The sequence below is a fragment of the Halichoeres trimaculatus genome, unplaced genomic scaffold, assembly GCF_033239565.1.
Source record: "Halichoeres trimaculatus isolate MK-OKI-2021-1 unplaced genomic scaffold, fHalTri1.1 fHalTri1_scaffold_11, whole genome shotgun sequence".
Lineage (NCBI taxonomy): Eukaryota > Metazoa > Chordata > Actinopteri > Labriformes > Labridae > Halichoeres > Halichoeres trimaculatus.
Genome location: NW_027437189.1, coordinates 6,754,189 through 6,766,997, shown reverse-complemented (window position 1 = coordinate 6,766,997; position 12,809 = coordinate 6,754,189). Strand labels below are relative to the sequence as shown.

The 12,809-nt window shown below is 40.1% G+C and overlaps 1 protein-coding gene across 4 annotated transcripts in view; it reads right to left on the bottom strand.

Moving 5' to 3' along the window:
- Nucleotides 1–12,809, bottom strand: part of cd34 (CD34 molecule) — a 53,676-nt gene that overhangs the window by 25,232 nt on the left and 15,635 nt on the right. For 2 of the 4 annotated variants that reach the window (XM_074681905.1, XM_074681904.1), the window contains one exon: nt 5,717–5,830. The exons of 1 other annotated variant lie outside the window; for it this stretch is intronic. In XM_074681905.1, the coding sequence (XP_074538006.1) occupies nt 5,717–5,798 (82 nt within the window). In that variant the 5' untranslated portion in view covers nt 5,799–5,830. Of the gene's footprint in view, nt 1–5,716; nt 5,905–12,809 lie in introns of those variants that run through there. One more of the 4 variants, XM_074681906.1, reaches the window with a different exon arrangement.

The following is a 12,809-nucleotide window of genomic DNA, read 5'->3' as shown; positions in this document are numbered from 1 at the left end:
AACACTATCATCATATGCTGTTAAGATGAGCCTCTTGCAACAGCATGCTTTTCTAGTGGAAGCAGCTTCTTGTGGGATGCTAACTGATGAGGTCATGTATTGATTTGTTGCCTCATAAAATTAACCGTTAAGTTACGACAACAAGACTTAGTCGGATTTGATTTATTAGCATTAGTTTACAGGCTGTTTAACGTTACCCGTCAAAGCACTGGTGTCATAGCTTGTGCTCTGGTGTCCTAATAAAAGTCTGAATATCATAAATATGCACAGGGTTAAACGGTGTAGTTCTCAAAAAGCAGTGAATCATTCACAAGCCAGCATAAAACATTAAATTACACTCAAAGCCATTTAGCTCTTTTAGCCATCAACGCTTTACTTGAAGAGAAAACGTGCATCTTGCTGCTAATGCTACTCCAGTTTCAGCAATGAGGATGAAACACTGAGCCCAAATAAAATTAGCCTGCCAATTTCAGGGTCAGTGCTGAATGTGGACTCAGCATTTTTACCGGAAAATCTAACCCAAGCACACTTTAGAATGAAGAAACAACCACTCCCAATTCTAATAATCTCATATATCTCTGTCATAGATTACATCAAGCACCTATTACATCTGAATAGAGATGAGAAAGAGGCTTATTCAGTGTTAGAGTGAGAGTATTTTAGCACCAGTTCAAAACTCCTTACAGTGCCTTTAATTGTTGTTAGCTGTTCCTTCCTTTTCTTTGAAGATGCTATGAGGAGGATCTGTTTGGGCTGGCTCGCCACCTTGTAGCCTGAATACTCCACACACTGTTGTAAATTACTTTCAGCTAGGAGTGTTTGTTTTGGAATTAAATGGAGATCCGATCAAAACAAATTTTCTTTGTTCAAGACAAGTTTTTACTGGATATGAGGCGCTGAGGTAAGGTATTTATCAGTTTGAAACGTGACATTAAGCAAACGTTGTAGCAGCCGGCTATATGTTAGCCTGGTGCTCTGACTTATCTGTAGGCTAACGTGACAACAGGTAAACACTGTCAGTTTGTAAATAGTTTAGTAGCTGTTTATATTTAGCGCAGATGGCAGCCTGGTACTCCAAGACATGGCCGTAATGCGTTACGTTAATGAATCTTGGTTAGCTATGTCCTCCCAGTCATCGACCAATCAGAGCTAACGTAACCTCACTCTTCATTTTATTGATAGACTCTCAAGTTTGAACAGACCACTACAGAATAACTGCTGACTGTGGTTGGAATGAACATTAGCACTAACAGCTTAGCCCCTGTGTTACAGAGTGGAACAGCAAAAGGCAAATTAGCCTTTAGCTTGAGCTGTATCACTCTCCTGTCTAGCATTCTACTGCTCTTCTGCCCTTTTTCTGTGTGTGGATTACAATCACGCATAAAGCTAGAAGGGAGACTTTTTCAAGATCACTTTCAAACTCCTCATAGACCCTTTAAGCAACACTACTGTATATCTGACTGAGTAAAAACAGCCTTAATGAGTCGCAACTCAGGCCTTTTTCAAAAAGAGTTAACTGGTTTCTGTTCCTCTCAAACAGGTAAAGAAGACTTAAAGGCTCCTCTCTGCAATGCATGTGTCCAAGACAGACCCACGATTGGCACCATTGCCCATTTGCTCTCATTACATCCCTTCCACCACATCTAATGTGGCATTAACGAGGCCGCCTGATACAAGAAGGTTTCACTCTGAGAACGAGACACAACAACGCTGAACGGCAGTAAAACTCCCCCGCATTAATCTGGAAAGAGTGACTCAACAAAGGCTTCTTTATTTGGATTAGGGCATCCAGAATGCAGCATGAAACTTTAAAAATGTCTGACTCAATAACCAGGTCAACCAGGCAGGACCTCTAACCTATATACCGCTGCAGAAACATAGTCATATATTGTCAATGAGGACACAGAATGTGTCTTGTGACTCGACTGGTGACGCAAAATGTATCAGAAGGGAGAAACAGAAATAGATTAACAAAAATGCGAATGAAAGATGCAGAATGACCAGCAGGATGTAGATGCAATAAAAACCTGCATATGTTTAAGGAAGATGTGCTCCAGTGTTGCTTTTTGGAGCTGTTTGGGATCGTGCCTCTGCAAATTCCCACCAGGATGTTATTTGGACACAAGTGTCAAGCATCTAGCAGGTCTGTGTGATCACAGGACTTCTGTTGGATGTGGTAAAGAGCTGAGGAGGGGTCACAGAGTTGAGGCGACACCCAAGCGATATTCTTAAAGTAGAAATCAGAGGCAATTTGCTAAAACCTAAAAGGAAGTAAAAAAAATGTACTAAATATGGAAATATGGCATGTATGGGTGTTGAAAGTGTTAAGAGAGAATTTCTTGCATTCAGAGTGATTGTATCTACATCTAAATCTAATGTCCATGTGTTAAACTGCTGATGCGCAGGGTAAGTAGTTGTACCGTTTTATTGCAAAAGCTACCAACTTGCACCGCCACTCCATAATCCTTTTTCCCTTTTAAAGTAAGCCCCTGGATATTTTCATCAGTCTGGGATACTCCTCCATGTCTCCCCGAGGTCACTCCAAACATTTACTGCTCCTGTGCCCATAGATGGCAGAGACATAAAGTTTCTGCAGAAGTCGTCACAGTATGCTAAAGTAGAAGTAGCAGCACTATCCAAGCCATACATCATCCTGCAATTAGCATCAGGCCTCAGACTGCTAAGTGAGTCCACATACACACAGTAATGTTTACATCTCTTTAAGGGACTGTATACTCACCTATATTCCTTCAACAGAGACCTAGTCAAACCTTAACCACATTAAGATGTTATCTAGATCTTAATGTGTTATGCCTCTGAAAGGAAGGCGGGCCCCCAAAATGTTAGCATGTGATCAGATTTTTGTCCCCACAGCTTGGTAATATAGACACACACTGTCTTGTTTACATCACACTAGGGGATCATACACTGACACTGAATAACATCCTATAACATCCCAGCCTAACTTCGACCATACACTACTATGAGACATAACTGTCCCCATAAGGAGGGTGTGTCCCCAGAATGTCACTGTGTAATCAGGTTTTTGTCCCCACTACTTCCATAATAATCAAAAAACACATGCACAAACATAAAGTCCTGTTTACACTTTTCAGGGACCATACATGTACTCACACCCTCTTATTAAGATGTACTTAAGCCATAAGCACAACCAAAACTTAAAGTATGTGACCATCAAAGGACACTGAGTCCAGACATTTTTACCCAACAACATGCTTAGAATCAAAAAAAACTATCACACATAAAGTCTTGTTTACAACTATTTACGGGACTACACATTCATTTAATCTTTTCCTGGAGACCTACTCAAGCAATGGCCATATCCACTGCACCTTTAACCAACCTTCAAGCGTGTGTCACCAAAAGGAGGGCGGGTCCCCACAATGGATAAATTTTAGTCTCCACAACCTATAACTGAAACACACATGCACACACACCGACGTCTCATTTACAACTCTTAAGGGATCAAACATGAACTTACATGCCTCTTCTAGAGACAAACCAAAGTCATAAGCACAACTATCTTGACCAAAACTTAAGTGTTTGGCCTTCAAAAAAGGTGTGTCCCCACAACATGTTTAATAGTTGAAACACATGCTTACACACTGTCTTGTTTACATCACTTAAGGGGACCATACATTGACAGATATTCCTTCCCTCAAGACCTACACAAGCATGTGTTACAAAAAGGAGGGTGGGTCCCCATGATGTTAGTGTGTGAACTGATTCTAACCTTTATTGTACACTACTCTGTTAAACAATCCTACAAGTATCAGTCCAACAATGTAGGGCTGAACAATTAATCAAATTGTAACCAACATTGCAATTTAGAACGCTAGAATTTTAAATCACAAAAGCTACAATTGAACAAAAAAAAAGTTTCATGTACAGAGACCTGTAGGGAATAAAGTAACTTGACAGTAGAATGACTGGTGCTGGCAGAGCCATACCCCTTGTTCACTTTATTTTGTATGGTTTGTTACTCTTACTGACAAGTGGAGGTCAATAAAATTTCACAGGGTTCCTTTTTCTTTTTCAATGAAAAACTGCAGAAAAGAATTGTTGATATGTTGACGTCATGTTAGTCATAAGATTTATTTTATTTATTGCTGGTGTTCAGTGAATAATTCAGAAGACAAATGTCCCCCTCAAAAATAATCACATGCTAAATTGAATATTGGTACTAAAAAATTGCAATTAGATTATTTTCCAAAATTGTTCAGCACTACAACAATGTAACTAGATGTATATCTCAACAACTTCAATAATAATCACAACTCACATCAAGTCTGATTTACAGCTCTTACTTTACATCCCTCTCTTTAAGCAAGACAACTAACAAGCACGCCAATCTTAGCCAACACCTTTAGCATCTGACCTGATATCAAACTTTCAATGTTAGTTTGAATATTTCTTCCCCCATGGCAAATTAATTATAAATAAAAAAAAACCCTCCTGAGGGGACCTAATCTTGCCTTTGGCATACACTAAAACCTTATAGAAACTTACAAGTATTTGTCCCTATAAGGAAGATGTTGTCTCCAGATTTTTGTCTCCAGATTTTTGTCTCCACAGCTTGCCAAACAAATTAAACGTATGCAAACACAAAAAGTCTAACCTAGACCCTTTAAAGAACCATACATGCCTTTACGTCTCTCGTCTAGAGATACTCAAGCAATAAGCACAAGCATCTTTACCAAAACCTAAAGGATGTGACCTTAAAGATGTTTTTTTGGAATTAAGTCTTGTTTACAAGTCTTTAGGGGACTATGCATCCATATACCCAAACCCACTACAACCCAAATTTATGCACAAGAATGTGTCACCATAAGGAGGGCGGTACCCAACGTTGTTAGTGTTGGACAGATTTTGTCCCCACAGCTTGGTTGATAATTACGACACAAGCTTACACACTGTCTTGTTTACATCACTTTAGGGGACCAAACAATGATACATCAATTCTTTTGGAGACTTTAAATTAAAATAATCCCAACTAGAGTCTTATCTAATTCTGACTACACACCATGAATGCATTGATGTATGCTTTGGGGATCTTGTTCCCAAAACAAGGGTGGGTCCCCATACCATGAGTGTGTTAACAGGTTTTTGTCTGAGTACAACATGGACACACCCACTAACTGTTTGCAGACCTAGGGGGGAACACAGTTAGAGGAAGTATTTTCATTGCAGTTGGATCAATGTTTTTGTGTGTGGTCACTCTGTTAATGTAGCACATATTCAGTTTACACATACTCATATATGTGTATAAGACACATTTTGAGTGAACTTGAATCAAAGCTATGTTAAATCAAACTGCAGAGATTTTTCATGTTTTGAATCAAGGCTGTGTGTGCTTTGGATGCTTTTACACACATTCAAACACACATTAGCCCCACCCAGATGCGCTGCGGGATGTAAAGCGTAATTATTCTCAACTGCAACTTTCCACTCCTGAGCAGACCCTTTGTGTCTGCAGCCAGCACGCCACTAACCATGTCTCTGTGTGAAACCTCATGGTTGAACACATCAAAGCAAACTCCCCTCCTCCTCGAGTAGCTGGTAAAAACAACTGTTGATGTAAACATGCTATGAAGGAAACTTTGAGAGAGTGGAAAAAAGAAGGAAAAGTGAATTTCCATAAGGGAAGGGAGTAATACAACAGATGCAGAGAATCAATATTTAAAGGAATACTCACTGCTGAGCAACAGAGCGCTGAGCACCAGGACTATAGCCATCCTTCCCCAGAGCCCATTCATTCTCCACATGTGCGCAGCCATCCTCTCTGGTCAGACTCAGCAAGCTGGCGGGACTGTGTAAGGGTGAAAAAAAAAAGTGTGTGAGGGCCAGGGGAGCTGGGAGTTTCCTGTGAGGTCTAAGTGAGCGGGACAGACGAGCAGGATAAAGCCTGGTTTGTGTTCTGTTGCTCTTTATATGGCCCCACTCCTCTCCCTCTCTGCCGTTTCCACACCCCTTTCTCTAAATGCCTGTTAACCCGTTTCCCCCAGTGCAACCGTCCCTGCCTCCACCCTTGTCCCTGTGTGCGTGTGCACATGTGCAGCAAAGCACCAGAGTGAAATAATGAGACGTTAGTGGGTAAAACCTGACATCCTGTTCAGCTTTATCTTTGTGGCAGGTTTGTTTCCTCCAGAAAGTTTGGAACACATTGTGACAGGTTTGTGTTCAGGGTTGTAACGGTTTCTGCAGAGGGTTTCGTAGTTGCACTTGAAGAAGGTTCTTGCAGAAAACATGTCATGAAGTTTGCTGTTATGTTTTTTTAAATTTTGAAGATGCACCTGGTAAACAGGAAGCACTCCTCCCATCTACTACATGTTGTGTACATACGTCGCTGAGAGGCCTGTAAAAGCACATGGCGTCACACACAACTCTTGGCGCTGGTTTTTGTGCGTCCCCGGACAGATTACTAACAGTATAATGAGTCATTCATTGAACCACAAAACCACACATGCGCGCGTACAATCCAAAGGCGCACTGACATCATTGACACAACACACATGCTATTCTGTAATCGCACCACATCAGCAGAAAGTGTCAAACTTTTCACACTGATGTGTGTGTGTGTGTGTGTGTGTGCGTGTGAGCGGCTGGGTGTTCACTGCTGGTTTTCACACAGAGATGAGCTGCTCCAGAGATCTGGGCAGCCGGGCCACATCTGGAAGCACTGCAGTCCCACCGCTGGGGTTTTAAAGACTGCCTGGAGATTTTTCTTGTCAAACAATACGACCATATCAAGCTGAATGAAGCCAAGGGGAGGATGGTGCCTGGGAACTGGTGCTCCAGCTGGTCACCCTGTACTGTGTGTTTTAGGGCAGAGACTCTTCAAAGTTTGTTGAGGGGCCTTTGGAAACACTTGGAAAAATGTTAGAAGATGAAACGACTAGATTACAATGCTACTGAGTATTAAAGCTACAATACAAAAGAGGAAGAACCAAGATTTTCAAGGATAGTGTTTAAACAAGATGAGGAATAAAGTCATAGTTTTAGCCTGCAGTTTGACTATATGGTATTTTGAAGGGGATGTTGTAAAAATAACTAAATAAATAACTAAATAACTGGCATTCATCGTCTTTATCAAAGGCCCTGTAAGGACTTTGAAAGTGATCTTAAAATAGTCTAACTTTTACATATTTGCTAGTTCATAACCCAGGATTTAAAATCAGATTATCTGCACCAAAATTGGTTATTTCAAAATGCTACTTCTCAGTATCTGTGTTTGGGCCGGACTTTCCCTGGAGAACACAAAATCCATTTACAACACGAAAGACTGAAACTTGCTGTGATGACACAACACTGGCCTGCATGCCCTGGCTCTGTGTTATTTTCAAATAAGTTTTTTTCAAACTTTTTAAGTTTTTTTAAAACTCTTTATTGTCTTCCTCCTCCTTACATCGCAGTTTTTGAGAAACAAAGACAAACTAAAGACCTGTTTCTTTTCTTTTTTTTTTTTTTTAAAGAGGCTGTGAGGAGTATGAAAGTGATCTTGAAAAAGTATCCCTTCTAGATATATGCCTGGTCATAATCCACACTTTAAAATGAGATGATCAGCACCAATATTGCTGGTTACAGGTTGTTTTAAATTGCTACCTTTAGCTTCCAGTTCTGGTCGTCTAGGACTGGATTGTTAGCTAAAGGCTAATTAGCCTTTAGCTTGGCCTGTATCATTCTATAACACAGGAGCTAAACTGTTAATGCTAATGTTTATTCCAACCCACAGTCAGCAGTTATTCTGCAGTGGTCTGTTCAAACTTGAGAGTCTATCAATAAAATGAAGAGTGAGGTTACATTAGCTCTGATTGGTAGATGACTGGCAGGACATAGCTAACCAGGATTCACTGACGTAACACAAGAGCACCAGACTGCCAGCTGCACTAAACAAAAAACGGCCACTAAACTCCTTACAAACTGACTGCACTGGTAAGTCCCTAACCCCTTACCCTTGCTGGTGCATTGTATCCAGTAAAATGTTGTCTTAAACAAAGAAAATTTGTTTCAATCTGATCTCTATTTAATTCAAAAACATACACACATCTTACTAAAAGTAATTCATGACAGTGTGCGGAGACTCCAGGCCACAAGGTGGTGAGGGAGTGCAATCAAAACAGATCCTCCTCATAGCATCTTTAATGAAAGTGGTGGCCAAAATGATTCGAACACTTGGCATATTTAAGAGGTTTCAGGTGTTTTCATTAAATGGTTGTTAAAATACCCATAAAACGCATTAAATATCTACAATGTCATTGTTGTGTCATTTTGCTCTGTTTAACATAGAATAGATCCATTGTAAGGAGATTTAGGTCATTTTTCTTATAAAAAGGAACGCTGAAAGTGATATATAAATATACTGACACTTTATATAAAAACGGACGGACTCACTCCATCTGGTGTTTGTTGTGCTCAGAGGAACCATCTACATGTTTCATGATCAGGATTTGGAGGCTAAAGAAAAAGGTCAGTGATTTCAGTTCTATCAGGTGTTCTAATAAATGTGGCCACACCTGTATGTGTTTTTATTTAAGAAAAAAAAAAGCTATAAAAGACTTTCTTCTTTGCCCTTGTATGATAAAGACTCTGGACAAACAAGGGATAAAGAAGAGTGAAAAGACGGTGGTAATTTTTCATTAAGTAGGACTGTATAAGGCAGCTGTTGATCGGAAGTGTTTTACCCAGGGGATCCAGGTCAGCTCAGCCCCTTCCTTGAAAAAAAAATGCACCACACAATTTCCCTGAACTTTTGTAACCAAGCAGGTACCAAAACACCACTTCAAAACAATCAAACAAACAGTTGGGTTGTTTTCAAAATTGTGTCTAATGGGGAAAAGCTTGGAGGACTTGGTCTTTGAAACAGGAGGTCCACATTTGATTCCTGCGGCCCTTTGTCTCGTGTCCCTCCCAAATCTCTTGCCCCAGTTTCTTCTTTCTTATTCACTGTCCTATTTCTCTGAATAAAGGCATAAAACCCTTAAATAACTTCTCAAAAACATCCTTTCAAATAGAATGTCACTGCTCCAACTTTTAAGAATGGATAAAAGCATAATTTAACCCACACTTCTATGTGTACAATAACAAACGTATAAGGTAGATGTGTTTGAATTCCTCATGCTTTTCACTTTTTGACTTCTCCCCTGGCATGAAGTTTGTTTGCAGTACATTATCTCTGCACAGCGAGGTTTACACTGATTTGAATGTGAAGCATAAATCTGTTGACAGCTGAGGAATCCTGATTAGCTGTGCCTGGCAGGGGAGTATTCTGGAGGATTCAACTTATATCTCATTCTTCCTCGAACCTTATCCGCCTTTAGCCACCCTCCCTGTCTTAACATTTGACTTATTTCAGCTTTAAAATGCACAAAGAATCTCTTTGCAGAGGGACGGGGGGGGCATTGCCAGGATATCACGAGGATCAGCACATGGCAGCAGGCGATCTGACCCCAGGGGACCTGGTTGGTTTTTTTTTCATAAATGTTGGTGTTTTGGGAATGTAAGAGCCAGCTGGATGGAGATGTCATAGCAGCATGACTGACATGAGACTGTTCAGGCTAACAAGAGGAAAACATGTAGATATTTTTATTGACTTAAAAAGTTCACATTTTGCATAAAGTGCTGTGAGAAGCTACAAGGGACCCCGAGCTGTTCTTCATAATAAACCAGGTGGTGGCTTTACTTTCTCTTATCTGCCTTTCTGCTAAGGGTGTTACCCTCATTTTTAAAGGGGTATGTCACAACATCACATGCTAAATTCGGATACATTAGTATTAGCACTTAACGCTAGAAAACAACACAACTGAATATCTTGTCAAAATTTTCACCAAAATACTCACACATATTTCTTCTCTGATGTCTCAGCAGTTGGGGAGACCAAAAGCTGTTTTGGGTCTGTTGTGTGAGGTTCCAAATTTGTCAAAATGCCAGGATGTGAGAAAGTGTTTTCATTTTGCTACTTCCTTATTTAGTTTACCAGAAAGACAATAGGAGAGTCAAATCTGGAGGGTAGGTCGGTCATATCTCAAGACTGAGAAAGAAGCTAAACAACCAGAAGTTTCTGTAAAGTAACAGCAAACATTAACAACATCCACTTTTTTGCTATTGTGATTGTTAGCTAGGAGGTGGCTAAATGCTATCAGTAAATATAAAAAGTGTTGTAAATGACCATTTCAAGAGGATAAGAGTGTGACCCAAAAGGTGTCTTTTGGCTATAGTATTGCTTATAAATGTTTTGATTTTTCTCTTTTTTTCATGTTAATTACTGAAACTTTTGTGATTTTATTTTGAAGGATGGATTTGCCATTAATTTAAGACAGGAAGTAACATCCTGCTAAGAAATTGTAACACTACTCTTTTATTGTCTCTATTTACCGGTTTTGTTCAAAATGTGTGTTGTGACTTTGTTTTTGAGTGTCCACAAGCAATGTACAACAGTCAGAGCCACTAACAGCTAGCTGCTATTAGCTCCTTTGACAAGTCCCAGCCTCTTTTTGTGAGATTTTTTTTTTTTTTTTTTTAATGCCCTTAATTTTTTTCGGTCTTGTCACTGGTTTGGTGTGTTTTGAGTTTTGATTTTTTTAAAAGTACAAAATGGAACATTTTTTTTCCGGCCTACATCATAAATTTGTTTATTTATTTACACGTAAATTCTACCCTCCGTGTCAGCTTGCTAGCAGCTGGAGCTGCTATGTGGGACTACGACAGGCTGTAAGTGTGAGTGACAGGGGGAGAAGCTCCACAGCTGTAGCTGTAGCTGCTTATTGTTGAAAAGAGAGAGATTCTTTAAACACAACGCTCGTCGTTTTTAAGAAAAGTAAACTCACTGGGGATCGATAAAGCCTCCGGATCAGTCCAGAACAACTAAATGTAAAACTCAGAAGATGCTCCTGTGGAGAGTTGTACTTCAAGATCGCTGACAGGCTCATTTCACTGTCAATCAAAAAGGGATTCGGCCTCAGACAGATCATCCAATCATCATGCAGAAGCCCAGCGTCCAGGCCAGCCCACTGCCTCATAGACCCCCAGAGATGCTGAGCGTCCGATGGGCGGGACAAAGCCCAGCGTTTATCCAATGATCGTTCAGTTTCCACAGTTGAACAACCCACTCCCTCTGAAGTCAGAAGACACTCAGCGTCCGACTGTGTTAAAGCGCTGAGATGCTGCGGGGATGAATGAGAAGGTGGAGCCAGTTACCTGTGATAGGTAGCTGATTCTGAACAAATGATGAAGGAATTCTAGCGTATATTTTGTCAATGAGATGTACACACAGCAGAACATATCACCACTTTTGGGGACAGCTGAGCTTCCCTTGCAGTCTTAGAGCAATCGCCACTGGTTTGAACATAGTTGAGCTTCTAAATAGGGAACTGCCAACACAAAAGATTAGACAGCCAAAATAAGAGAGTTACAGTAGAACAATTTGCAGATCAAAAATAAAGCTTGTGTGTACCATAATAACTAGAAAGCCACTCACATGAAAATAATAAGTTCATTGTTTTTTTAACAGACTATTAAGATTGTAAAGTGGACTTTAAGTGTAAATTCTAGCAGTTGAGCTAGCCTAGCTTAAACAGCTATTGAACTTCAGTTTGCATTTGTCCTGTGTAGGATGTATATATTGATGTTTTTGTTTTGTTTTTTTGCTTTGGGTTTTCCTCTTGTACTTGTCTTGCCCTGTGTAGCTCCAATAGTGTGTAGGTGAATCTGCACTGAATCAAAAAGAAATAAAGAATCAACACATCTGTTTGAGAGTCTAACCATGGACCTAGCTGCAGACGCTAAGTGCAATGCAACATTATTGTCAAGCTGTCGCAAAGTTGCTCAGTGCTAACATTAGCTTTTGAGCATCTAAATACTTTTCCCTAGCTAGCATTACAATATGGCAGTACTATGATCTTAGTAAAGCACACAGTATAATTTTAAAGACAAAAATTCTTTGCTGACTTAAGTTGTCCAGTCATAAGGCTTTTATAAATGTACTACCCATTAGCAAACTTTATGGTAAGGTTGACCATAAGCTTGATGTACTCGAAGTGGCATGACCCATTGGTTTTTTGATGTGGTATGTGAAGCCCCACTGGCAACAGACATTTGGAAACACGAAATAAACTTATTTGACTCTGCTACAGAAATGAGCGATGTAATATGAGCTATAATGGTGTTTTTTTATTGGTGTTTTTTATATGCATATTTGTTTCTTGTACTCACGCTTCACTGATTTTGTTACCAAGCTTGCATCATTAGCAGTAAGTAGCCAACAGTAATATGATCAATTTATAAGGTGTTATTCAGGATTATAACATTTTTAGAACTCTTCAACTTTCCTCCCAAACTGTGATAGCAGAGGAGAGTTGTGAATGCTTCATTGTCTCTTACTGATGAGCACATGTTAACATCATGTGGGTAGAGAGTTGCATCGAGGTAATCTGGGGTCATATCATTCTGAATCTGTGCCAGGATAATCAAATCAATTAGTGAAGATCAACAAACATCGCTGGAAGTTCAGGGGCCTTCCTGCTTTCCTTTCATTCATGGGGCTTCAGAGTGAGTAAGAAGAGTGAATGCTAGGTCACTCTATTTGGAGAGTAATGATTTGACCAATGGGGTGGAGGAAATGATGAAAAATCCTCCCTCCTCGTGTGGTGACACCACCGATGCCTCTCTATTCAGCCTGATGGGCTCCTCTCCTCCCTCATCATCCTGTTGACCTAAACCATCCATCGCCACTCCCACATCTGAATTCCTCGTCTGTTTCCTGCCATTCTCCTCGTGCAAGATTTGTCCTGACA